General features: G+C 37.2%; 1 protein-coding gene across 7 annotated transcripts in view; it reads right to left on the bottom strand.

The window, feature by feature from the left end:
* Positions 1-788: 788 nt before the first annotated feature.
* Positions 789-27,366, bottom strand: part of LOC116166841 (myosin-10) — a 112,676-nt gene continuing 86,098 nt past the window's right edge. For 2 of the 7 annotated variants that reach the window (XM_031482026.1, XM_031482009.1), the window contains 14 exons: positions 17,970-18,066; positions 17,690-17,745; positions 16,670-16,996; positions 11,017-11,973; positions 10,812-10,964; positions 10,428-10,756; positions 8,262-10,380; positions 7,715-7,996; positions 7,483-7,667; positions 7,372-7,432; positions 6,643-7,107; positions 6,431-6,600; positions 6,233-6,380; positions 789-2,885 (listed from right to left, as the gene is read on the bottom strand). In XM_031482026.1, the coding sequence (XP_031337886.1) occupies positions 2,796-2,885; positions 6,233-6,380; positions 6,431-6,600; positions 6,643-7,107; positions 7,372-7,432; positions 7,483-7,667; positions 7,715-7,996; positions 8,262-10,380; positions 10,428-10,756; positions 10,812-10,964; positions 11,017-11,973; positions 16,670-16,996; positions 17,690-17,745; positions 17,970-18,066 (5,439 nt within the window). In that variant the 3' untranslated portion in view covers positions 789-2,795. The other 5 variants (XM_031482018.1, XM_031482055.1, XM_031482039.1 and 2 more) reach the window with 5 other exon arrangements.

Below are 27,366 nucleotides of genomic sequence, written 5' to 3'. Positions count from 1 at the left end.
GATCTTTTGTCATTATCTTGTGCTCAAATAATTTTTTGTCAATTTTAGTGCACTGAAGCCTCTTTCATTTGACGCCACTGGCCAGTAGGTAGGTACTTAGTAAATAGCTTATTTAGTTTTCGTTGTAATAGGAAGTGGGAAGTGTTATTTTAGCTCTGTATATCCGATTGCGGATTGACCCAAGCCTCTTTATAAAATGTTTATTCCTACACGGTCTATTTAGTTCTTATTCTAAGTATAATGTACCTGCGAGCATCATTTTTTTAATTAAAACCTTCCGTTGGGGTTCCTAATTCCTTGTCTAATCATTAAGATTCTAACATTTACCTACATACCTAATGCCAACTGGTAATGTGGTATTGGAGGGACAGCCTGCCCCCCCTATCGATCTGTAGGTGTCAGTAGGTTCAGACTAATCAAAACGATCCCTTGTTTAACTAATTGTTTTTTGAGCTTTTAATCTAAATACGGATTTACATATCTAGGTACCTGAAGTTAGGATGTTGAACTACGTTCTATTTGATGACATATTAAAAAGTTCTCTGTCCTTCCTTAAAACCCACAATAAAGTAACTGTATAATTGGTCTGCACTCTGCAGTTGGACATGTGATAATTTTGCCAGTCTAAATTGTTTCAATTTGAGCAGATTCCTACCCGCTACCAATCGGTTGGATATTCTATGACAAGCGTACCCTTCATTATACAAGGTAAATTAATAACAATAAGCTTGCTAGCAATCTAATGCATATCTTATAAACAAAATCGAAACGGAAATCATAAATAAACATTACTGTTTTTGTATCACTTTCTTTCCACACTCTCTTACATCGTTCATAACAGTATTTTTTACAACAGCATGACATTAAAATAAAACGGTTGTAAAAGTAACATGAACTAGTTATTATTTAAACTACTTCTCTACCAATTTCAGAAATTTAAGTAACCCCCATTCCCTTCCGTTCATAGTCAGCAGATTGTGTTTTAATTTTGTCATAAGGGGTTGCAATATTGGAAACAAACGGTTACTTTAATTTCCTCGCTTGTTAAGAACTGCGGGCGCCCGCAATTTAGTCAACAATCAACATTTATTACTCAACTTACTGCCTAACAATTTCATCCTATACCAAACTAAATTTTATTATAAAAAGCAATTTCGTATAATTTAAGGATGAGATATGTATGATGATATAAAGGGGAAGGCAGGGATGGGATTGGGAATTTACGGAAAACAATCAGCGAGTTATGCGATTTAATTCATTTACACTAATAAACGTCATCGGGTTAGGTGTGATACATGATATGTGAAATAAAAAAGCTTAGAAAAGTATTACAAAAATGGAATGTAAATACTCGCCGACTTTAAATTAAGGGCCGTTAAAATATATTTTCACCTTTTAAAATTTGTGCGATGGCCAATGATCCAATGAACAATTCTGCGACAATTAGCAGCCGAAGATTTTATTGGTGATAAAGAAAGTTGAAATTGTGGGTGAAAATAAATATTAACAAAAACTACAAAATAATCTTACATTACAATCGTGATACCTACTGTATTACTAATAATTCTTATAATTTCATTAAATTATTGTGCTTATTATTTGCCATACTATATTTTAACACTGATCAATAATTTCTTTTAAATATAGTGAAATCCGCGTAACAAGGTTGGGGCGCTGGTATTTAGGTATTTAACTTGGAAAAGAAAATTTCATCTTCTGTAAACCAAACGCTCGTAATTTGGAAAGATTTGCTCATGTCTTAGGAACTTCAAAAAACCTTTTCTTGTTTACACCAACGCCCTTTCTACGTCCAACCAGTTATGCTAAAGCGATAAAAAGGAAGATTTAGATATAAAGAATAGAACTAGGAGCGCATGAAGAATGTGCAATGATGCACTTGGTCTCTTAGGCTACACAATTAGTTAATGAAGTACGACAGACACCGGCGGCACAGGCGCTGGCTGGACGTGCATTTTGTTAAAAATTTATAATACACGATTTTTCCAGACACGGTAATGGCACGAGATGGCAGTGTTGCTCGGCCTATGATATGATAACGAATGTACAATTCATATACAAGGCATTTGAAGTTATCGTGAACGCTTTTAGATGATACACATCCAGGTATATATTGTAATTGCGATACTTATTAAAATATCTTTTGTACTTCATACGAGGTGCAGTCAAAACGATTCGTGTCATTGTAGTAATCTGACTTGAATTGACAAAGTGTCTTGCACATTTAATTAAGTAATTTTTGACTGTTCCTCGTAACTACATGCTTTTATACAAAAATGAATAACAGGCTATTTCACAAGTACACACCATAATTACGTTGCTGTACAGACCGTAAGTGGTTATGCTAATTATACATATTATACACAAGCTTATTTTTAGAAGACGATGATGATCGCAGTGAGGAGCTTCGCAAATGGCCATATTTGATGAACTCATATACACAATGAGAAATAACTAACACACTGGTTAAAGAATACAATTATTGTTCGCAGATATTTTCTCCTCCCTTCGAAATATAAACGAACTATATTTTTTCACAACCTTATAACGAAGTGAAAAACAACGATGCCCCATATCATTGATTATTGTCATATTATAAATAACATGGATAATTTGCTAAAAGTCAAACATGCATATATCATTTTTTTTAATAATAGTTTATCTGGGCAGTGCGTTTTCATTAAAATGTTTATTATTCAGCTGAAGACGGTTCAGCCGCAACAATTATTGCTGAGATCAAATTGAGTATAACACCAGGACACGGATCACATTTTATTTTAAGTTACTTGTTGGCCATTGAAGGTTTCAACGGTCTCAAACGAAAGATCATCGACACTGTCCTCCTGTAAAGAGACGCTGAGTTCGTCCTGGAAAGCAAAATTTTATTATTTGATAGAGCTACGCAGAAAAATCGAATTTGTTCCCAATTATCTAAATCGTTCCAACAATAGGAAATACACCAATCTATAGTTTCTCTCCTGTAAAAGAGATAACAGATGTCACTTATCTCAATTGAATTTTTTGTATGGTGAAAGAACTATGTCGTGTTGGTGTACGTCTCGACAGTACCATAACCGTAAGATTGGAATATGAACGAGGGAAGCAGAAATTAATGTAGGATAGTAAGCTCCCGAGTAATTTCTCTTTAAATTTTGGGTTGTAGTACAAGCACTTTAGAAACTACGTTATCAATTAAATATTTTGTAGTAGTACTCGACATAATTTGTCAATTTAGCTTATTTGTCTTTAAGGCCATGGCCGAAGGCTACACGTTCATGCCCGTTCATAACTGAATTTTTTCGAATGTGTTTTCCATTTATGTAATGTATGTTATTGATATACCAAGCATTATGGTATAGGAAACATCAAAGTTACAATTACAACAAGTTAAAAAGTAATCGTAAACGATATACATAAAGCGCATTTCCACTTGCATTCATTTCCCATTTGTAAGATGCAACTTCTGTTGAAATCGTAAAAATCCGGCCACAAATATGAAAGATAGCGTTGCACATGGGCAATCCATTTTCAACGTGTTACTTCAATCTCACTTTATGAGAAGAATTTCATTTCAATCCTTTTCTAAATAAGAAAGTTGGAACTGCACATGCGCAAACCTAAATTTTAAATCTAATGTTAGATTTTCCTTTGTTCCAAGCGCCTAAGTATCAAATTTCACTTTAATGGTTCCGTACATAAAAAAGTTGGCACTGCGCATGCGCAAAATAAAATTTTGAAACTGGCGCTAGATTTTCCTTTATTCCAAGTGCCTATGTATCAAATTTCATTCAAATACTTTTATATGTAAAAAAGTTTGCAATTCGGTTTATAAATGGTCGAGATGTGAAAAGGGCACTGTAAATTTTGAATCGATTCGATTCAACTTTTGGCATTGCGTATTATATGGCTAAAGCGATGCCCATATTGAATTTCATGCAATTCAGTTCATAACTAACGGAGATGTAAAAGCGATCGAACATTTCTAAACAAAGTTATCGTTCACACGGACAGATAGATGGACAGACAGACAAAGGAACAGACGGACAGACCAACCGGCAGGCGACAGATAGCAATGCAAAATTATAAACGATCTCTAGGATCGTTAATAAACGGCAAAAGTGTAAAATTATGGAACATGTAAAAAACGGTTTTTTGTTTTTTTTACAATAACTTTTTTTGTAAGCGGTATAGAAAAAATTCCTTCCTTGGTACAAGACTCGACACCATAACGAACCAAATAGCGAAAAAAGTAGAACAATAGCTCTTAAGATAAAGAACTCGTAGTGTCGCAAAACGAGCGGACGGACGGACGGACAAAGTGGCCACAATAGCGCATTTTTTTTTATTTTTGTGGAAATGCGCTAAAAATGTTGTAGTTAGGTACCTAAAGTTTATGTATTCTTTTACGGAGTAAAAACATTGCGTGATTTCTAGATTTAGATTTAAACAATAAGTTTATTGTACAAATCTGACCCGTATTCAGCAGCCTCATCCTCATTTATTAATGTGTATATATTTACCTTCCTATATATTCCTTAGGCGAAAAGTTTCACCAAAAGTAATCCCGAGAAACCAAACACAAGAAAGAAGAGTTTATTTGTATCTCGAACAGCGGAAACTCTTGTGGCGCTTGAGGTAACAAAAAATGAAATAAAAACGCTAAAAAAGCACAATAAAATGGGAGTATGATAATGGAAAATGAATGACTATAAGTGCTTCTGTGACGACCTCAATAAACAGCAATAATTTCCCCAAACTCGATTATGGTCCATGCGAATTAATTAATTTAGAAATCCTTGTGGTTATTTAATGGTGGTGGGTTGTAACGTTGTAAGAAAACGTATCTGCGAAACATCTGAAGCACGTTGTTTAATGCTCAATCTAATTGCACATTTCTATAGAAAGATAAAAAAAAAGGTTTTCGTTTACTAAGGAAAGTTTATCGAAGCTCTATATAAAAAATCTGAGAAAAGAAAATGACAATATAGAAAAATGTGTTCACTAAAAATGAACCGAAATAAGTAAAAATCTCATAAAGTAATTGCTTAAATTTACTATTAGCAGGATGGTACAAAATCGACTTTCTTCCCTATCAAAGAGATTGATAAGGGAGCCGGCTAATAAAAAAAGAACGCAGAAAGCGAAAAAGCTCTCGCCACAAATACATTGAAAGCTGATGCATCCGCAACCTCCGTGGGACGGATTTCCATTTAAGTGCAACACGCCTGCAGTGAGTGTTATTTCTTTGTAAATATTTTGTAAACACGAAATAATTTCCCCTAAAATTTTGCGTAGTACATTTTTTCGTGTTTGTAGAAACCTTATTATTTGTATAAAGTGCACCTTTTCGTTCAAGATAATCAAAGATTGTTCATGCGCTCAATTTTTATATGAATTTGATGTTGAATGAAAAAGTGTTAAATGTACCTACCTTTCCGATCAATAAACTGAACATATTTAAGCGTTCCAATTTATCTAGTTCAACTGTGTCATCGCCATTTACTAACTTGTACTTCTTTCCAGCGAATATTTAGGAGAAGAGGAACAGTTTCGTTAGTAAATAAATAAATACTTTTGTTTTATTTACCTTCTTATATTCCTTAGGCGAAGAGTTCAACAAGAACAATCTGGAGCAACCAAATGCAAGATACGTATCCCCTTTCCCGAATTAGAAAATCAATTTCCGTTGCAATAGACGGATGGACCAAAGACCTTTAAAATTTCTCATTACGGCGTAGCGTTAAACGTATATTAAACTTGACCAATTCATGCAATTGCTTCCCATTTACACAACATTTTATACCCTATCTTATGCTTTGGGAGCACAAACGAGCGGACATTTGGAGAAAGTTTGAACGTAGTACCATCACTCTCGCCCTGGTAGCCGGTCAACAAGAGCGTTCACAAAGAACTTTTTATGATGCCTACCCTAACCCTTATACGACATAGGCCTAGCCCGGTTCTTTTATTTTCCACATTCTTCGAAAAAGTGGTTCGCATTCCGATGACTCGGCGTTTAACTATAAGCGACAAATGTCAAATTTGGGACAAATTTTATTAATCTATTTCAGGGTTTTGCTCGGTAGGACAATGTTGCTCGATCGATATCTTATACAGCGGATATGATGGTCTCCCTAAAGCATCAATAGATAATTAGGAACAAATTAGTGATTAACTATAAACCTTATTAACTTTCCCAATGGGTCCACCTTACCTCCTGTTTTAACCTTTCTACCAAACGTCTCTTGTCATTTCGTAGGCGATCGGCCTCATCGGCCTGACGTACGCTGCGTATACCGGACATTTCTAAAAGTGCTAAGTGTGCGTCTTTTTCACTAATAGCAGCCTCGAGTGCCTCCCTCCTACAATAAAAAAATTCAAAACCGTTACATTTACTCGTACAGGTGTGTACTTCATATGGGCCAATTCTTGGAGATGATCTTTCCTTTCAGTTACAAGTTGAGAAAGTCGCAATTCTAAGGAATTCATTCTCGCAATGAACGGTTTACAAGTATGACATCGCATCGCTTGTGCACTTTGCAAAGACAACAGCCTTTGTTCCAATTTTGAAACCTTTAAACGCTGTGTAAGTTTTAGCCTTGCAAGCAAAAATGAGATACTAACCTTCTCAATGATCTGCTTTCGTTTTACTTCCTCTTGATGTAAAACACGTTCGCGTTCGGTTGCAATTTTAATGCTCTCCCTCAATGCATGTTCTAATTCATTCACCCTACTCTCTTTCGTTGAAAGACACTTCCGTAAGTTATTGATTTCCTCGGCGCAGACTATACTTTCATTATCCGAAACGAGGCGATTTTCCAATTGTATTAGTTCTCCTCTTCTTTCTTCAAATTTCGCTTCTACCAGCTGTAGATTGTGAATATTTTCCATATCCAAAAGTTTCTTGTTTTTCAATTCCAACGCCGTTTCAAGTTCTTGAATTTCATATCGATTATCTCTGAGTAGATTTTCGTATGACGTAACAGTTTTCTCCAGGTCCCTGATGTAGTCTTCTCTTTCCGTATTACCCGTACATTCAATGTCACCTTTTTGTAACAACTCGTCACATTCGGAATTTGCAGTCGCGTTCTGTACATTACAATTAGTAAAAGACATTCAAATAATGTAGAAAAAAAATATAGAAAAAGAAAAACTTGTTAGGAAAGGAAAAGTTTGTATAACAATGAATGAGGCAAGATTGTGGTAACAAGTTGGCAGGATGATTAGAAAAAGCTTTTTAGAAAGCCAGCGGGACCGGCCTTCATTTTTATACGTACGAGAAATCCCAAGGAGAAGCGTTTAAAAAGTTACAGTTGTTAGTAAGCGAGTAAAAATGCATTAATAATGAATTACCTCTTCTTTCTGTGCTGCGGCCTGTTGAGATTTCAATTTTGCCTGAGCGTTTCTTAAAGCCCTAAAATAAAAATAATTACATTTCGAGAAACCAGTCATTCGACTATTTACTGTTGAAGTTCGACAATTTGCCGTTCTTTGGTGTTTTGTTCCTCTTGACTCATCTGAACTAATTGAAGTAACCTCTCCATTTCGGTTGCTGACCGCTGCGATTCCTCTTGGGCCTTTTCTAATTTTTTCTCCGCTTCCACTAGCTTCTTATTGAGTTCTCCTGCCACAGCGACATTACCTCCAGCCTGTAAATATTCCGGTAATACTTTTATTAAATTGGCGACGAAGAAACCTTTTGCAATGAAGCCTCTAATTGGTCCATTTGTTCTTTTCGTTTTTTCAATTGTTTATCTAACTCCGCTAATTGTTTTTCTTTTTCATCTACGTGTTTATGTTTATTTTCTACAGTTTTTCGTTGTTCGTCAACTCTTCTACTTTGTTCCTCTATGTGCTTCCTTTGTTCTTCTATGTGCTTTCTCTGCTCTTCTATTTGTTTCTTCTGTACACTAAAGTCTTCCGTAGCGTTTTGTGCAGGTACATTTTGTTGTTTCTTCGTTGCTTCAAGAAGATCAAACTAAAAAAAGGTTAGTGTAAAATCGGAAACGGATAGTTAATAACTGTAACAGTAAGCACACCTAAGTATAAATAAATAAAACACTTTTTCATAAATAACTTTAATTAGAAATAAAAGTAACATAACAAAATAACGGAACAGAGTATAGTGCTAATTCGTGTAGGTGTAATAGTGCTGTGTGACCATCGTTTTTGTAAAATGTTTGTGTTAGACGTGCTTGAACTCCAATAAATAAAAAGTATTTTAAACGATAGTGGTGACTAACCTGATTCTTCTCCAACTCTTGAACTAGCATTTCAAGTTGTGACTGTAAGCGTTCTTTTTCGGTCGCACTGTTTTTAAGATCACCATGCGCTTTTTCTAAATCTTTCCTTAATCGTACCAGTTCCTTATCATCTTCACTCGGTGGTCGTATACCCGCAGCTTTTTGGTATTGGGCCATCTGTTGTAGTTGTTGTTGCATCTGCTTTTCCATCGCTTGAATTCGTTTCTGGTAATCCTGCGCAGTTTTTTCCGCCTGATCTGCCCGGGCCGTTTCGGTTTCTACAACTTTACGCCACTGTTCCAGCTCTGAGTCACCACGAGCACCCGTTTCTTGCAGACGCTTCTCTGCTTTCTCGGCGCGCTGTCGGTGAGTATCCCTTTCTTTTTGAACGGCCGCCATCTGCTGCTGTAGCTTGTTAATTTCCCTATCGCGATTGTCCAGCATTTCTTTCGTTCCTCTTTCCACATCTTGGGTTACCTTCTTTTGCTCGGTCTTCAGGCGATTCACCTCCGTTTTTTGACGTTCCAATTCCGCCTCGCTTTGATTAAGTTCTTGTTGGAAGTTCATTAACATATCTTGGGACTTTTCTAGTTGCGTCACTAACTGGTCTCTTTCCATAGTCAATTGCTTTATGTCCGCTTCGTACTTCACAATCTGTTTTTCAATGGATTCCCCTTGGCGGCCCTGTTTGTCTAAGAGCGACGACATTTTTTCGCGTTCTCTAGAAGCTTGCGCTAATTCTTGTTGTAACTTCACAATAGTTTCCTGCGCACGATGATCCACCGCTCTACGTTGCGTGTCAATACCGCTACGAATCTGTTGCAGCTCCGCACGCAAGACATCACGCTCTTGCTCCAACGTTTTCCATTCCATTTTCTCCCTTTCTATACGTTCGTGCATTCTCGCCAGCTCAGTCGCCATCCTTTCAAATTCAATCTTCGTGGCTTCGTTAGTTTCTAAAGCTTTCGCCAAATGCATTTGCGATTTTTCCAATTCCTTCGCGAGCCGTCCAGCTTCCATTTCAGTTGCGTCCCTGGACTGTATCGCTTTCTCTAATTTTTCTTTCAGCCTCTCAATTTCTAGACGTTCCTCGGTTCGAACCTTATCGCCTGCCAAAGTTTGCTTACGTTCCGCTTGCGCCAGTTCCAATTTCAACTTTTCGTTCTCCTTCTCAAGTTTCTCGGCCTGAATCTTGAGCTTTTCAAAGCGATCTTTTAGTTTCTCGCATTCAATTACGGCCCTTTCCATCTCGTGTCTCTGTTTCTCCTGATTACTTGAGGACTTCGCGAGATCTGCTCTAGCAAGCTCTAGTTGCATGCTTACCTCGTGCAGTTTCGTTTCCAATTGCTGATTATTGTTGTGCGCTTTTTGGAGTTCATCTCTTAGTCTTTCAGTTTCAACGGAACGTTCGCGGTCACGCTCCTGATCGAACTGGTATTTACCCCGTGACGTTTCAGCGAGCGCCAAATCTTTCCTAGACCGATCTAATTCAGTTAACGTTTTATCTAACCTCTCTCTTAATCTCTCAACTTCCGCTCGAAGTCTCTCATTGTCTTCCTTTGAGCGGTCGTCTCTCTCGTATTTCGAGTAGCGCCCAGGACCTGGCTCTCTTAGCGCATCGTACTCCGCAACGATCTTTCTGAACTCCAACTGTAATTTATCGTGTTTATCAAATGCCTTTTCAGCTTCGACCTGAAGTCGCGCGATTTCCTCTTGATCCTTCTCGTGAGTAGTCTGCATTTTGGCAGATTGTGCATGAGCGCGTTCGACCTCATACTGCAAACGTTCGTTTTCCGATTGGAACTTATCTTTATCGGTTTGTAAACGTCTAATTTCAATTTGTGACTTATCGTATCTCTCTCGGATCATTTCAACTTCGAGACTAATACGTTCCAGTTCCTCTTTAGACTTTTCCTCCAATTCCTTTGACCGTCCCAACTGCAACGCCGTACGATCGTACATTTCTTGAAGTCTTTGCAATTCGTCCTGTAATTTACGTTGATCCTCTCTACCTTTTGTCGCTACAATCTGTTGCTTTTCGATGTCCAACTCCAATCTATCTTTATCCGCTTGGACTACATCCAACTTACTCTGAAGTCGATAAATTTCATTTTGTGACCTGAAAGAGAGACCATTGACATCAATTAAATTAAATCGATACATTACCTGTCGTATTTTTCAATTATTTTTTCCAATTCTTTATTTATAACGTCCCTCTCGTCCATTGCTTTCTGCGCTGAGTACATGGCCTTATCCAATTTTTCTTTGACAACTTCAATTTCTCGTGTTGCGTCGTCCCGTTCCATTTGAAGTTTTTGCTGAAGTACATATGTTTTGTCCCATCTTTCCTTGAACACGTCTAATTCAGACTGTACGTCCGCCTTTTCACGCTGAGCTTTAGTAATTTGGGAAATTTGTAATTCTAAACGCTCCGATAATTTTATTGCCTCTTCTTCCAAGGAGTCTTTCTCTTTTTGTAGTCGAGACACTACCAACTGAAAGCGAATTAATGATTAGGTACTCAATGTGCGTTCGAGTGGCGCTGTTTACCTGTGATTTTTCGTATTTATCTCGAAGTCGATCTGCTTCTAATTGCAATGTATCGCGTTCTTTCTGGGTCCGAGCAGCTTGTCCCAAGGCCTTGTCCAATTGCGATTGGACATTCTCGAAATCGTACCCTAGTTTTTCTCTTTCCAGTTGCATCTAGTTTGCATTATTATTAACAGTGACAACAAACATCATTGCTTATACTCACCCTGCGCATCTCTCCCGAAGATTTGTCCAATTTCTCCTGAAGTTTGTCGATGTCCGTTTGAGCTTTGTCTAGAGCGTTTTGTACTTTGTCCAATTGTAACTGTGCTTTTCCTAAGGTCGCTTGCGATCGTTCCAGCTCTTCCCGCGACTTCTCTAAGTCGGCCATAGCTCTCTCTTTGTCTGCGTGAAGTCTGGATGTTGCCCCTTGCGATCGCTCCAATTCCTCTCTGAGATTGTCTTGTTCTTGATGCGAATTTTCCAAACGAGCCTTGAGACGATATACTTCCCCCTGCGATTTTTCCAATTTTTCTTGTAAAGCTGTAGATTCATTTCTAGCGCGTTCGCAGTCAGCTTGTGTGACTCTTAGTTCTGCTTGGCATCTTCTCAATTCCGAAGCAGACTTGTCAGCTCTATCTTGAAATCTGTCCATTTCTTGGGAAGACGTGATGGCCGTTCTTCCAAAGCTGGTTTGCGAACGTTCTAAATCATACCTCAGCCTTTCGTTTTCTAATTCTAGTCTGGCTAACCTCTGCTTAGCTTGTTCCCAATCGGCGCCGCTACGACCTACTTCGATGGCGGCTTTATCTAACTCGGCTTTTGATTTTCCAAGTTCTGATTGGGAACTCTCTAACTTGGTTTCTAATCTATCTCTATCTGAATTTGCTCTATCTAGTCTAACGCTTAGTTTCTCTACCTCACTTTCAAGCGCATGTATCTTCATTTTATACTCTGCTAATTCTCGTTCATGCAATTCCCGCTCTTCGTGCTTTTCATGCTCAGCGCGATCGCGTTGGTCTCTTAACTGACTCATTTGCTTTTCTTTATCGCCGATCGCCTCTTCTAAAGAAGAAAGCGCACCCTCAGAGGAGCAGTGGTGTGCTTGCATAGCTTGCAAACGTGCGCGAGCCATATCTACCTGATTATCCTTTTCCTTTAGAAGATCTTCCAAATTTTCAATCTGTCAAATTTTCATCACATATATTAGTTGACGTTACACGATCACCACTAAGAAGAAAACGAGCACTAAGATACACCAAGCACTAACGTAGGATGCACTTGTCATATATAAAAAATAATAAGTTGCAGTGAAATAACGAGTAGGTACAAGGAAACAAAATTATAACCATCACCAAAAACTAATATAAAATAGCATTCTATGAAACAAATAATAAATCGGGGTAATAAAAGTAGATACAGTGTGACATGTTTTCGTTGCGACGGACAATTAACCAAAAATGATTCATCGGAAATACATTTTACCAAATAAACAATTGAGCTGAAAGAGGTCTATTTTGCTCGAATTTTTATTTCCATATTTGTGTTTCCTTTTAGAATTGTTTGTAATTGTATATTTGTTTTATTTTATCGGTTTTGTAAATTGTTTATTTAGATTCGTGTATTCAATTGTAAAATGTAAAATTATGTGTAAAATGTAAGGGCATCTGGTCGTTTGGGATAAGAGTTCTGTTATCAGAGATGTACATTTTACTATGCGCGCGTTAGTTCGGTTGAAGTAAAGTAAGTAGTCTTAGTGCACCGTGCGTCCTTCTGTTGATGTTTTCTTGTTAAAAATAACACACAACACGTATTTTAACATACCAGTTTGCTTGCCAATAAATTTGCGTGTTAAAGAAACGTGAAGTTCTAAAGCTGTCAACGTTTGTGTTGAGTTTTGTCCGCCTGTTTACTGTAAACCTGTTTACGACCCGATTATTTTTTATTTTCACTAGCGACCGTTTGCGTGTGGGGTATCGTTTTTCTTCCAGGAATTTTGATTTCATTTTCTTTTTATGTGTGTCGGAATAAATTCTTGGTATTGTCAATCAATGGGTACAATATGCATTGTGCGATCCGCATAGTCTTTACCTCATATTTTTATCTTCGTATCAAAGATTTATTTCAGGTGTTGATAAAAACTTGCATATTTGGAACTTCTGGAGTGTGGATGGTGTAGTGTACCGCCAACCATTGCACACATCATTATTTATTTGGCACCCGACGTGGAGCCACAGCATTATTTAGTTGGAGCCCAACGTGGGACACAGCAATATGTTTTTAGATATTCACAATGCGGCTATTAAAAAAATGTGTTGCGTTCCAAAAATTTGTTCATGTTTTCAAAGATAATAAAATCCTTCAGATTCTTCCAATTTGTCTTATTCGAACTCTTCAGGTTTTTAGGGTAGGCACTTCGGATTCTTGCGTATTTTCGTCAAATTCATCAGACAGGTGACATCTTCCAGTTTCTTTAGACTTTTCAGACTTTGATCCTTCATTTTTCAAATTCCTAAATTTCAAATACAGATGCCCCATGGTCTTCCGTTTGTTCGGATGATGCAGTTAATTTTTTTCAGATTATGCCTCTTATTTTGGTTATTCAGATTCCTTTTGCTATTAGCTATTAGAGTTCTTTCATCTTCTTCCTATTATTCGTTACTATGCAAATTTATCAAATCTTATGGTTCGTCAGATTTAATGGTGTAATTCCGTTTTTCAAATTCTTCACACTATTGAGATTTTATAATCTATTTAGATTTTTCTGGCCCTTCTTGGGAAGTGTATGTATTATCTGATTTTTTTAAATAAGCTTCTTTTGTTTTCTCGAATATTTCAGTTCCTTTCCATTCTTTTGTTTTTTCCCCATTTTCTGATCCTTCAGCCTCTTTCAATAATTCTTCATTTTTTTTATAGTTTTCTGGCTCTTTATATTCTTTGGTTCATTAAAACTGACAAATTCTTATGATTCCTCGGATCATTCCATTTCTTGGTGCATTGAATTCTCGTGATTCTTCAAATTCTCTTGTCTCTTCAGATTTTTCAAGTCCTGTAGTTTCTTTAACTTGTTCAGACCATTCTTGGGATTACTCGAATGTATCAGATTATTCGAATTTTCTAAATCCTTCAAATCCTTTGGATTCCATAAAACCTTTATATTACTTCGGAGTAGCTACTCCCATTGCGATAGGTACTTCGGATTCTTCAGATCCTTTCCTTTGTTTAGTTTTCAATTTTCCGAAATCCTTCGATTTTTTTTAATTCACATGGTTTTTCCCATTTTTCCGTTTCTTGGAATTATTACTCTTGAAGTCTTAGGATGATTAAAGTTCTTCATAGTCTGAAGATTTTTCAGCTTCTTCAAACCCTGATATCTTTTAGTTTCTTGAGATTTTTCAAATCCTTTTGCGGAAGCCTTAAATGCTATTCTTCTGATTCTTTAACTTTGGTTTTGTCTCTTTTTAATTATTTTTAGATGCCACATGCTCTTCGGATTTTTCCGTTTCAACGGACGTTGCAGATCCTTTCCAGTCTTCCCCATTCTTCTGATCGTTCTTCTTTCCTTGAGATTATTGCTTTTGTTTGGGCTATTCAGATTGCTTCCGTTAGACTGTCCAAAATTTTTGAGTTCTGTCGGCGCTTGACACTCTTCAGTTTTGAAATGTTCGCATTTTTCAAAATTTTCCAATTATTTAGATTATTCTGGCTCTTCTAACTCTTTCGCTGCTTCGGATGTTTCAGGTTCCACCAATTCTTCATTTTTTCCCACTTATCCGTTTCTTTTAGTTCCATCGGAAACGTATTTTTTTACCATTCTTCGGATCCTTCCGTTTCATCGAATTTGTAAATTTTTTTCAGGTGCATATAATTCTTTAGATCTTTAAGATTCTTCAATTTCTCGATTTTTTAGGTTTGCTATATTCGTACTTTGGATTCTTCAATTTATTCACATCTATGACGTTCCTTAAAATCCTTCGTCTCCTCAGAGGCTTAATGTTTATCGAAGTCTTTAGATTCTTGGGGTGCTGCCGTTTCTTTGAATTCTCCTGATCCTTGAAATGGTTAAAATTCTTCAAATCTTGAAGAATCTTCAGATTCGTCTAATTTTTCGTACTATTCGCATCCTTCAGATGCTTACGCTACTTTCGATCCACGAGTATCTTGCGATTATTCAAATTCGCCGAATCATTCGGACTCTTGACATCTTTTAGTTTCATTAGGTTTTTCAAACTTTTCTTGGGTATCGAGTATTGAGTCCTATTATTCAAATTCATTAAAATCGCTCGTTTCTTAGGTTTCTTAAATCTCAGATTCTTGAATTTTTCAATTGTTTATACACGCCTCGTGTTCTTCAGACTCTTCAGGTCCCTCAGATGCTGCAAATCTTTTCCACCCTTCTCCGGATTTCTAACTCTTCAAGTTCTTAGTTTCCTTCAGATTATTCCGTTTATTTCGGCTAGTCAGATTCCTTCTGTTATTAGCATTCCTTAGAATCTTTCATTTCTCACTTGATATTTTTCGGATTTTTCAATTTTTCCAATTTTTTAGATTATTAAGATCTCTTTCGTTTCTTCGGATGTTTCAGATTCATCCAATTCTTCAATTTTTTCCTACTTTTGGATGGTAATACGTCCAAATTGTTACGATTTTCAAGATTCTTTGAATCCTTCCGTTTCCTCGAAATCTTCTGATCATCGCAACTTTCGAATATTTGGAACGCTTCGAAATCTTCAGTTTACATGTATTTTTCTAGCCTTTCAGATTCTTCGATTTTTGCGAATTTTTTGAATTCTTCTTCTTCGCCTGTTTCAGATTCTTCGAATTTGACCCTTTCTTGAAATTATTTTGATTTTTCAATTTCAAATTCTTCATATTATTAAAACAAGAAATCAAATGATAACATCCGATAAACTCCGAACTTTTTCGTAGACTAGATCGGACTAGGTATATGCTGTCAGTCTCTCACCAATATCGAATCACCCTAAGACAGATTTGTGATATGTGATATGGCGGTTAACAAAATTAACGTAACCTATTGTTCCGATTAAAATGTTGGGGGTTGTAGCCATATCATACCGCATCAAAACATTAGAGAGAGAAGTTTGTAAAAATTTGGTGTAAAAATCGCCCACATCGTCCATACAATTGAGGGGTTTTTCGAAAATGTATCGTCCACTACCCTAACACAGCTCGGTTTCATTTTGTATGCGCCACCATGTAGGTTAATATGTAGCTTATGGTCAAAATACTATGCATTAAACAAAAAAAGCTTTTAGGAGATGGTTTTACCATCGCTGTCGTTTCAATAGAAACAGAATTGTCATATGTTCTGAATGTCATTTTATATCGTGCATTTGAAACAGATTGACAGGTGTCATTAGAATGCACAGTCATCTGTTTCACTTTATCTACCCTTACAGTTAAAGTGATCACTTTATCTACCCTCACGATTGAAGAGCGACTTCGCCTACTCACTCAAACCTATTAAAATGTCAATTTAACATCTGCTATAAAATAAAAATATTAACTATATTGTCGAGTACATAAAATTACGTCATAAGAAAATATATCAAATACATGAGCATATACCAACGGCAAGTATATCTAGCATATACTATACCAGGGTTACAAAAGTGGTGACTTCATGGCGTAACTATTCGGTCAACTGTCTATTCGATGAATTGTGTTTTGGGTCAATTGTCCATCCGAGCAATAGCTTTTCTATGAGAAAACGAATCCCAGATTCGTCATTAGAAAACCAAAGCACAAAGAGTAATTGTTTACCTTTTAAATCTCGAAACAAAATCACATTGTACTATAGGAAAAAACTATTCGTATAACATGACGAGAAATTATATTTGTAATAATGTTGCGCTTACCTTTCGTTGTAAAACGTTAATTTTTCTATCCTTGATATCCATATGCTCACGCATTTCGGTCAACTCAGCCGTACCACGACTTCGTTCTTGCTGGGCCTGCTGCGTCTTCTTTTCGATTAACCGATTTTTCTCCTCCAACCTTTGCCGTAACTCCTCGACGTCGCCTTGAAGCATGTTGTAATGTTCCTCTTTGGCGCAGAGCGATTCCTTCAGAACTGCTATGTGTCTCTGGTAGTCCTGGTGTTGTTCCTCTAAGGTCTTCATTTTGGCACTCATGGCAAGGATCTCCTGGTCGCGACGTTGGATCTCCATGCGGAACTCGTCCAGCTGCACACACGAGTGGAGGCATGCACTAAACCCATGCGGGAACATGCGTGCCGAGAGACAGCGAGGTGGTAAAACGGTCAGCGCTAAGCGAGCCGGAGAGTCTTTACAACTAGTTACAGTTGTCGAGAACGGATTCGGCAACCCTTCCCGTCCCGACGTGTACATTGTTCAACAAAAAACTTACTTGACGTTTAGGGGGGACCTGCAGGACGTCCGGCACGACCACCCCTTGCGGTGAACCTCCGCCTAGCCGCCTCACCTCGCGCTCCAGCACATTTACTTGGCGCTCGAGGGTCGCTATTCTAGCGTCCTTCGTGTCCAGGAGTAAGTTGATCGTACTGCTGGAGGGCGAGGGCACCAGCTCCAGTTGCGACTGAAGCGAGCGTAAAGTCTCGTTGGCCACGCGCAGCTCCTACACAAGGGGGAAGCATCGGTAACTAGGAAGGCAGGACCCTGCCGGCCGTTTTACCACCGACACCATACACTCAGCAGCTTGGTGCATAAGCCTTTCACACTATCCGTTCACTCAACCGATCTTCATAAAACCATGAATTTGATTTGAAACACAATGGCAGTGCGTGAGTAAAGCACAAAGAACAGCGATTTACATATGTACAAACGTGAGCATTAGAACACTAACAGACATACACGGTGGACAACTACCACACCTAGTACTACACAGTGAATATGCACCTGTTTCTGAGCCATCGCCTGCATCTGCTGGAACATTTGGCGCTCCTCCTCTTTACCTGGAACAGACCCAACACCCCCTGTATTAGTACCTGACCCGCAGACTTTCTAACCGCTAACATCTATTTATCTCTCGTCACATCTTAAAGGCGGTATAGTCTATGTAAGTATCACTGTAACCGTGTAAGACTCTTAGCTCCGAGTAGTGCGGCCCCGCTAGAAGAGGAAAAGAAGTGTGCGGGGGAATAAGCGTAACATTTAATAAACAAAGATCGACACTCACCCATTCCCTTGTTCTGTAACATTTCCAGCAGCTTTTTAATACTCTCATCCCGCGCTTGCAAGGTTTGCTTCTGGGTCTCTATGCGCAACTCCAATTCCTATCGGTTATTAATTAATGATATTCACTTACCACAAAGCTCTATTGATACAGACCTGTAACAGCAATTATTAAAATTTGTAACAGAAGGACTATAGACATGTAGATAAGTGAATATTATGTAACTTGTGAAATTATTACATTGCGTAAAATAAAATTTCATTTCGACTAATGGAGGCACTGTAACTATTAATTTTGTAACGGTAGCTCCGAAAAGGGAATAATTTTTTTGATTTTGTATACGTCACATCTAGGTTGATTTAGTCACTTGGTGCCTTTCTTCTGTGGGAACGGCGAAATAAAATTTTCACTACAGATAGACTTTGCATCAGGCAAGAGTTCGATTTTTATCAAAGGCAACCCTCCACTTATTGCACCTTGTATGTTTGCGGAAAATACTGGGTTTGACTTTATCGATTATTACATTGTTTTTATTTACTTCTCTTTATTTTTCCTACATTTGTTATTTGGGTTATTGAGACTTTGGTCGACCCATTACGTATTAGGGGGCAGTTCCGTTCCACGCTCTCTGGCCAGTGAACCGTGGTTGAGTGCGACTAGAACGAACTGCGGATACTTTGGGGTGTATTTAATAAACAATTTTTTGCGTTGCTCCTCTTTACACCGGCGGGTGGTTAGCTGCTTTTTCATATATTTCATGGATTACAAGGTATTTATTATTTATTATTTATTATTTATTATTTATTATTTATTATTTATTATTTATTATTTATTATTTATTATTTATTATTTATTATTTATTATTTATTCATATTCGTGCGGCCTCTCAGCAATCCGCAATGACAATATGAGGGAGGGGGGCTAAGTATACCCTCGTTATTAAGTGAAAGTTCTTGTTGGAGTGCTAGATTGAAGTGATAAGCGATAAGGGGTCCTTTTGATGGAGATCGTATCAGTAGAGGGGGGTGCACACACAAACGACAAAAGAAAACAGAAAGACATGGACAAGCGTAACATGCAAATATTCTGGAATGTAGCGGGTGTAGCTGGTAAAGACGCTCAATTCCGAAAGTTTGTAAGAGGATCTCCTGTCATGGGGATGGTACAATCATGGATAGAATATGGGTAGAAATGGGAGAAAATAACAAACAGGATTCCGAATGAATACATAAAGGGAATAGCAAAATGACGTATATTAACAGAGACAAAAGGGAGATGAGGGAATAGGGGGATAAAATAAAAGAAAAGGAAAGAATAGAGATCAGACGAGTAAAAGTGGAGGGAGAGAAAATGAGAGTGATAACTGATAACGATATAAGTACAACAGAAAAAGAATGAATGACTTAAAAAATTTAATAGAAAACATGGTAGGTGAAAGGGGGGAAGAGGGGCTAATATTGAGGGAGGAATGGGGCGTGAGTTTAGCCAGAATAGTAATTAAAGGAATTAAGAGGAACACAAGATAAAAAATCAAGAGATAAAGAGGGAGAAGTGTTACTAGAATTTTTAGAAAAGAGAGGTTGGAGAATTTTAAACGGAAATATGGAGAGAGATAGGGACGGGCAATTCACATATATGGAAGGAAGAGGGACGTCGGTAATTGACTATACAATAATAAATGAAAAAATACTGGTAGAAATAGATGGATTTAAGGTAGGAACAAGGATAGAATCTGATCATCAACCGACGGAATTCAGTCTAAAAGAGATCAAGAAATGAAAAGGCGCAAAGACAAAGGAAGATACAGTTACGACTAGAGACATGGTGGAGCTAGAGAGACTAGAGGAACAATGAGAAGAAATAGGAGGGAATACAGAGGAATAGTAGAATTATTTAAATGAGAGTACGCGATAACGTGGAAACAAATAACTGAAGGAGGGGGGAGAGAAATATAGAAAGGAGTGGTGGAAGGACAGAAGAGAGAAATAGATATATAGAAATGATGGAGAAAGAAAGGAAAGGGGAAACAGATGAGAAAGAGAAGAGAGAACAGAAAAAAGTAGAAAATGAAATTAAAGTCCTCAGGACTTCAATGCATTTTTGTGTAGCAGATATGTATTCTACAGTGTGAGCAACAATGATTGAAGCGTGCGTCATCACCGCTTGTTCCTATTAATATCAAAACTACCTTCTTTGTATGAAGTTGTATACGAAAATGACGTTCTGCGCTGTCACAGTGACGTGCGTCTATTCGTATTTCGTATCTTGTATCAAATCAGCATATGCTATGAGCGGCACATTGCCAATTTAGCTGAAGCGGCACGCTTCAATCTTTGTTGCTCACTCTGTATTACCCTATAGGGGAATTACTATAATGACTTCGGTGTATTATAGAATCTACGAGGCCGAAAGGAGGAGAGGAGTAGGAGAAAAGTTGGACAATCTGGGTGCACAGATAGTAGGGTGAAGATAGAGAGCGCCCGAGGAAGTAGTAGTTATAAAGATCTAATAAGAAAGTGGTTACCAAAATATTTGTGGGAAGGAAGAAACAAGTATAAATTGTGCACAACTCTTGTGCAGATAAAGCGCATTTTTCTAAAGTTTAACTTGGCATCACTAAAGGCATGCGTAGGCAAAATCTGAGACCAATTGGTTGCCGTATGTAAAAGTTATACACGTTTTACTTTCAAAACCAGCATCTCAGGAAATAATTCGTGGGGAGGCCCCCTTTTAGACAGCGAAATTTGATGGCCGTCTGGCACACCTTCAAGGTGTAGGCTACCTACTCCAAGACTTTAGGACCATTCTCCTAGAAGTAGTTCGAAACGGCAAAAGTGGGTCCGGGCGGACGAACGGCTGGACAAAACGCAAACAATAGCACATTTTTTTTTTAAATGCGCTATAAATACTAGAACAATTATAGCAGGTTCAGATGCAGATTAAGAGAGAGAAAGGGAAAGAGAAATGGAGACAACAAGAAGAACGAAAATGTAGAATGTGCGGAGAGGAGGAAGAGGACATAGAAAACATGTCGTTAACTGTACGGAGCTGGAGAAGACAGGGAAAAGCAGGGGTGGGGTGCTGAATGCGAGGGGAGGAAGTGAGAAGTGAATGACGTGGATTTTAAAGAAAAGAAGGGAAATTTTTTAGTTTTGTTTGTTACAATTTAAATTGTAAAAACTTCTGAAATGTGATACAAACATTTAAAGTTGTACAAATGAAACTTGCGCCTGGGAGGTTTTGGAAGGAACGTAAATGGTCTGAACTGCAGCTAGAACATCAGAACGTTTTGGTATGGGTCTGGAACATTCCAAAAGAGAACAGATCGTGTGGAATGAGCCGAACACGCAAAGTATAGAAAACCTCTGAAGTAGGATGGAAATCTTTAGATTTGGAAATGTTTAAGAAACTTCCGAAGGGTCTAGAAAGAACTCTAGGTATACCTATGTGTAGTGGAGGTAGAATGACCGAATTAAAAGGAACAGTTTCCTTGGAGTCAACCTATAACGCAGAGTATAGAACACTGGAAGAGAAAGCTTTGGAAAGATACCTCTAATTGTCTAGAGTGAAGATAGAAAGGAGGTTCTTTTCAAAGTGCAACAAGTCCATATTTTAAAAATTTGAAGTCAACCCTTATTATCAATCATAATAATTAAAATGATTGACATAGATTTTGTAAAATGCAGTATTTTAATATGCAACACCCCAATTAAAAAAATAAAAAAACGTTTGGAATCCATAGTCCTAACTCAAAATCAAACTCAAAAATGGACTCGTTGCATTTTGAAAAGAAGCTCCTCGACTGATCTAGAGCGTTTTGGAATCAGTCTAGAACAGTTCGCTTGGCATCGGCCTAATGAGATTGAAAAAGTGTGGGAAACTGCTGAAGCGAAAAAGAAACGTAAAGAGTATTAGTTTTGGAGTATGTTATAACAAATATTTGTAATGAAATGTAACAATTGAATAACGTACGGGGTGTTGTAATTACCAATACAACCCCCCCCCCCCCATCTAATTTATTCCATTTGAATGATATATACTGTATAGTGTGTACTTACAATTAAATAAACAGCACAGATGAATATGAATTTCAACGTGTAATAGTTCTTCCCTTATACAAGGTTGAAGTTTTTGTACAGGGAAATTTGTGATTGCTGTGTTTAGAGGTAAAAGTAGCTAGCTAGTGTGTGAGTGAGGGTACTGATTCAGGGTTCTCTAATTATTTGTGAGGTCATCCACAAACGCTTTAAGTTAGGTTGCCATCGGATGCTGATAATTCGATTGCTCTTTTTAAAATTTTATTTGCTTTATTTAATTGATTAACTCAATGTTGAGCATTTTCTTTAATTTTTGTGTTAGAGGGGCGGCCAATTTAATGGGGTGTTGAAAATTAATCGCTTGTATGTACAGTCGCTTGTTTGCAAGAAAAAAAGTTCTCCTGAATGGTGATTGGAGCAGCACGAAGAGAGAAGTTAAGTTTCTACCCTTCTTATTGGAATACAAAAAGGATCTCGTCAAATAGCAGGTCGGAATGGCAAGATTGGAATTCGTTAATAGCTATTTGTGTATTAAGAGCGCAAAATGATATATTGTCGATTGAAAGAGACAGTTGACGCGCGACGAAGGAGCGCGGCAATCTCTTGAAATCGACAATCAATTTGCGCTCGAATTACACACAAGATTTTTTCTACAATCGATCAGTTCACATATTTCCACAAATTTAAATTTTTCACTCACATCATTTTAATCTTATGCCCAAATTATAGTTAATAATTGGGAGAGCGAGCGTTTTTTCTATTTTGTCGCTTATAAGCGACAAAGTGACATTCCTCGAAAAAGATGACGTTTGCGTTGTCAAATACGAGCGCAAATGCCTACTTTGGATATCGATTGTAGAAAAAAACGATTTGTTTTTCGGCATCTACTACCATATGCAGAAACGCCGAAAATAGTGACCTAGCATATAGTTGGATAAGGATGCTTTTGCTCCCTTTATGGCATCTCGTTCCTATTTAGCTTTAACTCTACAACGTAGAGGTGACTCCCTTTCTGTGGGAAATTGTTAACTAATTCTGTCCATGTATACGCTCACAAAACTGAACGAGAGCAAATGCAATATAGAATTGTGCGTATTGTTCTATTGTAACTCCTCAAATTGCACAATTCGTGAAAAAACGTAAATAAAACTAGAGATATCAAAAGAGAAGGTTTGTATGGATTGCAGAATAAAGCACGAAGGTAAGTATAGGTACTTGCCGATGAAAGTTATGATACTACGCATGGAGAATCTTCGCGCTATGTCACTTTCTGCTAATGTAACTTTTTCTTTTATAGAGAGAAAAGGGCAATTTTTTATATTTCGTATTTACCTAAATTATTCTTATTTTCTTCCAGACAGCATATGAAATCGACAATGTAGGCGGCTAGAAGAGTATACATATACTGTATATCCTTATTAGTTTACCTGTACGGCGAGAGAGTCGTATATGCAACGCAGTAAAGAGGCCTTATCGCTGCCTTAAAACTTTTTGGAATGACGAATTATAAAAATTTACTATCTCGGTGGGATTGACACAAAGTTTCTTACGGTTACGGAGAGCAGATTATGTAAATTTTGCAACATAGACGCCTTGCATCAGTATAGAAGTAAATGAAATTTGTAATTTAGACGCTGGCCTCGCAGAGCAAAATGACGGAAATGGATTTTTATGATGAAAACTTTTTCAAGCTGTTGTAAACTCTCTCCAACTCTTCATTAAGACTGGGGAGTCATAATCCGTAAATGAATAATTAACGCAATCGTCGAGAAAAAAGTGGTGTCTGTAAATGAAAGATTATCTTTTTCGATATTTATTACATGCGTGATGCGGCATGGTAATTTTGTTACGATAATCACACCTTTCTATACAAAAGTACGTTTTTTTTAAATAGCGTCAATGTAACTAAGCTTGAACTTTAATTGTGTATGGGGTGTTTCTACATATTGCAGGGTTGTAATTACTAACAGGAGCCTTTGAATGGGGTTGATTTTAACGTTAATGAACAAAACGTCATTATAAATCGACCAAAATCAGTTACATCGATCTCGCTGGAAAAAGTAAACTCACTGGTAACATTCGTGCATAGGAACGGCAACCCTTTCGATTCATAGAAGAACTGTTCGGGTCTTTGGAGGATATAGAAAACTGCGTAATTGGGGGTAATTAAATGGGGGTTTCTCATTGTATAGTTTGGTAGTGTTTAAGTGATACCATTTAAGTTTAAATTGATGGAAATTAAAGAGCTGATTTTCATTGTACAGTTTGTTAGTACGTAAGAGGTTCGATGTGCACTTCTTTTTGTATTTATACATTTTATCTGTGTTTGTTGGAAGTCCTGAATATAATTAATTGTCAATATTCGGCCGATTTTAATTTTAATAATATGAAAGAGATGAGAGGTAAAATTAAGCATCAGGAAGAGTTGTTTAGATACCACGAGGCATATTTTCATTATTAAAACATATTTTAATAATGATTATTTGCTAACATTCTTTGTTTTTCTTGTTTGATGAAGCGTGGAACTTCTGGATTTTGTAACGTGAATTGCTACACATAACTGAATAAAATTCATTTGAGAATTCCCGTTATGGAAATGCTTATGAAATTTCAGAGATGAGCTCTAAGCAACCAACTATTGAGAAATTTCATGGAATTACGTAGATGAAATATTACAGAATTGGACGCAAAGTTAGGAGAGTATCTTAGGAAAAAGTTATGAAAAAATAAACTTCAAGTTTCCATTGTATCTAAATGACAAATGCTTTCTACCTGTAAATATCTTGAATTTTACAGTGTAACTTAAATAGTAAATTTAGTTAACAGTGCATATATGTAGTACGTAAATGTAGAGGTGCAAGTATTTAATATGCGATGTAAGTTTAAGTTGCACGAATCTGCATTTTGTATGTATTGCGCGGAGAATGAGCATTCGCTCTCTGATATCGGGCATGTAAAGTAGAAGGGGTAAAATATTACGATTTATACGCAGCAAAAGCGGGTTGGTCCTATAGTTAAGAGCTAAATGAATTATAAACTGAGTGAAAGAGAAGAAGTTTAATGGCAATATTCTTTGCCGAAAATCTGTAATAAATTTAATTAAGAAGGGTTTATTATCAAAGTTATAAAACTTCCCATTGGTAAATAGATATTTGAATAATCCCAGCTCTTGGTTTTTACCCGCCAGCGAATTATTAGCTCCCGCTTGCGTTGTTTTTACGGTACTGCTTTAATTTCTGTTTTTGGTGAAACTTGATCAGGAAGATGTCGAGAAAAATTTGGGACAGCAGCGTAAAAAGCCCAGTTTCCGAAACTACTCTGTGAAGTCTCCACGGAGAAGTGAGAGGGGTGCATTAAATCGATGTAGATCTGTAAAGTTTGGGTCCCAATACAGCAGACAGGTGGAAATTAGAACCCAGGCGTCAACAGCTCAATCCACCTTAGGTCAGTGACTACTGCGTTTGCAACAACAAAAAAGGTACTATTGTTTTACTGTTTTTATTTCAATTTCTGTTATCAATGTGTTTTGTTAATGCATTTGTGACAGCTCCGACTTGATTTATTGGGTTTTCGTTTATTTTGTAAATGATTCATTTAATTTTCTAGAGATAACGTGACTTTTTAATCGTAAAAAAACTTTGTTTTTGTAGAAGTGTGATATTTAAGATAAGATAAGTAACCAAAACACGCGCCCTGTCGCAAGTTGTTGACTGGCTTATCGAGTTACCAAGGGTCCTTAATTGGTTCAGAAATTTCAATGCTATCTAAGGAAAGAAGTCCACCTAAATACCGGAGTACGCGCTTAGAACATGATTTTTGCGTTTCGAGGGCGAGTTGCGGTCTTTCGAATACGCTTTTTGCCAGTTTCGAGGTCGAGTTGTTTTGAGATTTGGGAAGACACGCGTGTTTACCGTTTACGTTGATGATAAAGTTAGCTCCCTTTCATCGTTGTTAAACAAATTCGTCAAAGTGAATTCAGTACGCGCTGGGAATAGCATTTTCATTGAAGTTTTCGTCCACGTTAAATGGGCAGCCGTTCGAGTAATCGGTAGCGTATTCCTTCAATGAGCCAGATATCACATTCAACATCTCTACAACCTGTTTGGGGAAATGAATTAAGAAGTTCAAGTTTTTGTGCGTCACGTGTCGGTGGATTACATTGTCTCCTTTAGTCCGGATTTTATTGGGATTTTGTAACTCTAAAACTATAAGTAATCTTAAGATTTCTTGATATTTGTTTAATTTGTAATCGAACGCGGCGTTTGTTTATTCGGACGCTGTGGTCCAATTTTGTTAAATAGGATTTTATGTCTTTTAATTGTGCTCGCAGAATAAATTTTATTTATTTAAAATCATGAAATTCGTGTGCTTATTCGATCCCTTTAACGATTCAGAGATATGTCTCAGGCTTAATTACGAATCATTTTGTTGATCCGCCGCCATTTCAAGTGCTTTGGTAAAAAATCACCTTTTTGGAGTGTAAGGAGTTTGATCTTGACCAATGTTTGCTTGGAATCAGGCATTTAAAGTCAGAATGGAATTTTCCTTATTGCGCGGGGGTGCCGATGTGTACTGAGAGAAATTTCATTACAGAGCTTGTTAGACTTGAGGTGTTTTGTATATAGCCCGAAGTTTAAGGATCACAGCAATACATAAAACAATTTTGCTAATATATTTATTAGTTACGTAGATATTATACTGCTACGAAACCCTTGTAGTCTTAATAAATTCCGCCCGTCAAATCAACCGTAAAAATTCAGTGTCTCGTAAATAATGACTATAAATTGAATGTTACAAAGTGTGAATGAGTTACACGAGAAATTTCTGATTTAAAGAGAGCTCAACAAAAGAAAAGAGAATTATGAGATAGAAGAACTGCAACTGACTGAAGAATCAATTTGAGCTGGTTGTACGGAAAACACTAAATATTGAGGTTATAACCACCACACTGGACGATAATCAGCACATGGTTCGAGAAGGTCACATGATAACCATCGAAAGATCTATTAATGAATTAAGCGGATTAAGCCCCTTTTGGTCCAAGTAACGACTCTAATTCAGTAGAGCTCTTTCCGTTCGGGAGTTATGATGTGCCCTGTTAAAAAGTAATCGGTCAATTAGTGGTATCCTGGTAAATGGATTGACAAATGGGGTTACAATACAAAGATAGGAAGACCTACCGACTTGACGTCTCCTCCTTAGGACTATTTAAGTATGCGACACACAATCTGCACAAGTACAACAATTAAAGGACTCGCATGTCGAAACACTACAAGAAATGCAATTCTTTGTTCAGGATTGTAAAACATATCGAGAATGCTCACATGCAACCTAGATTATAGTAAGAATACAATTCACATGTT

This window comes from Photinus pyralis, unplaced genomic scaffold (genome assembly GCF_008802855.1).
Source record: "Photinus pyralis isolate 1611_PpyrPB1 unplaced genomic scaffold, Ppyr1.3 Ppyr1.4_LG1, whole genome shotgun sequence".
NCBI lineage: Eukaryota > Metazoa > Arthropoda > Insecta > Coleoptera > Lampyridae > Photinus > Photinus pyralis.
This window is presented reverse-complemented; position numbering and strand designations above follow the sequence as displayed.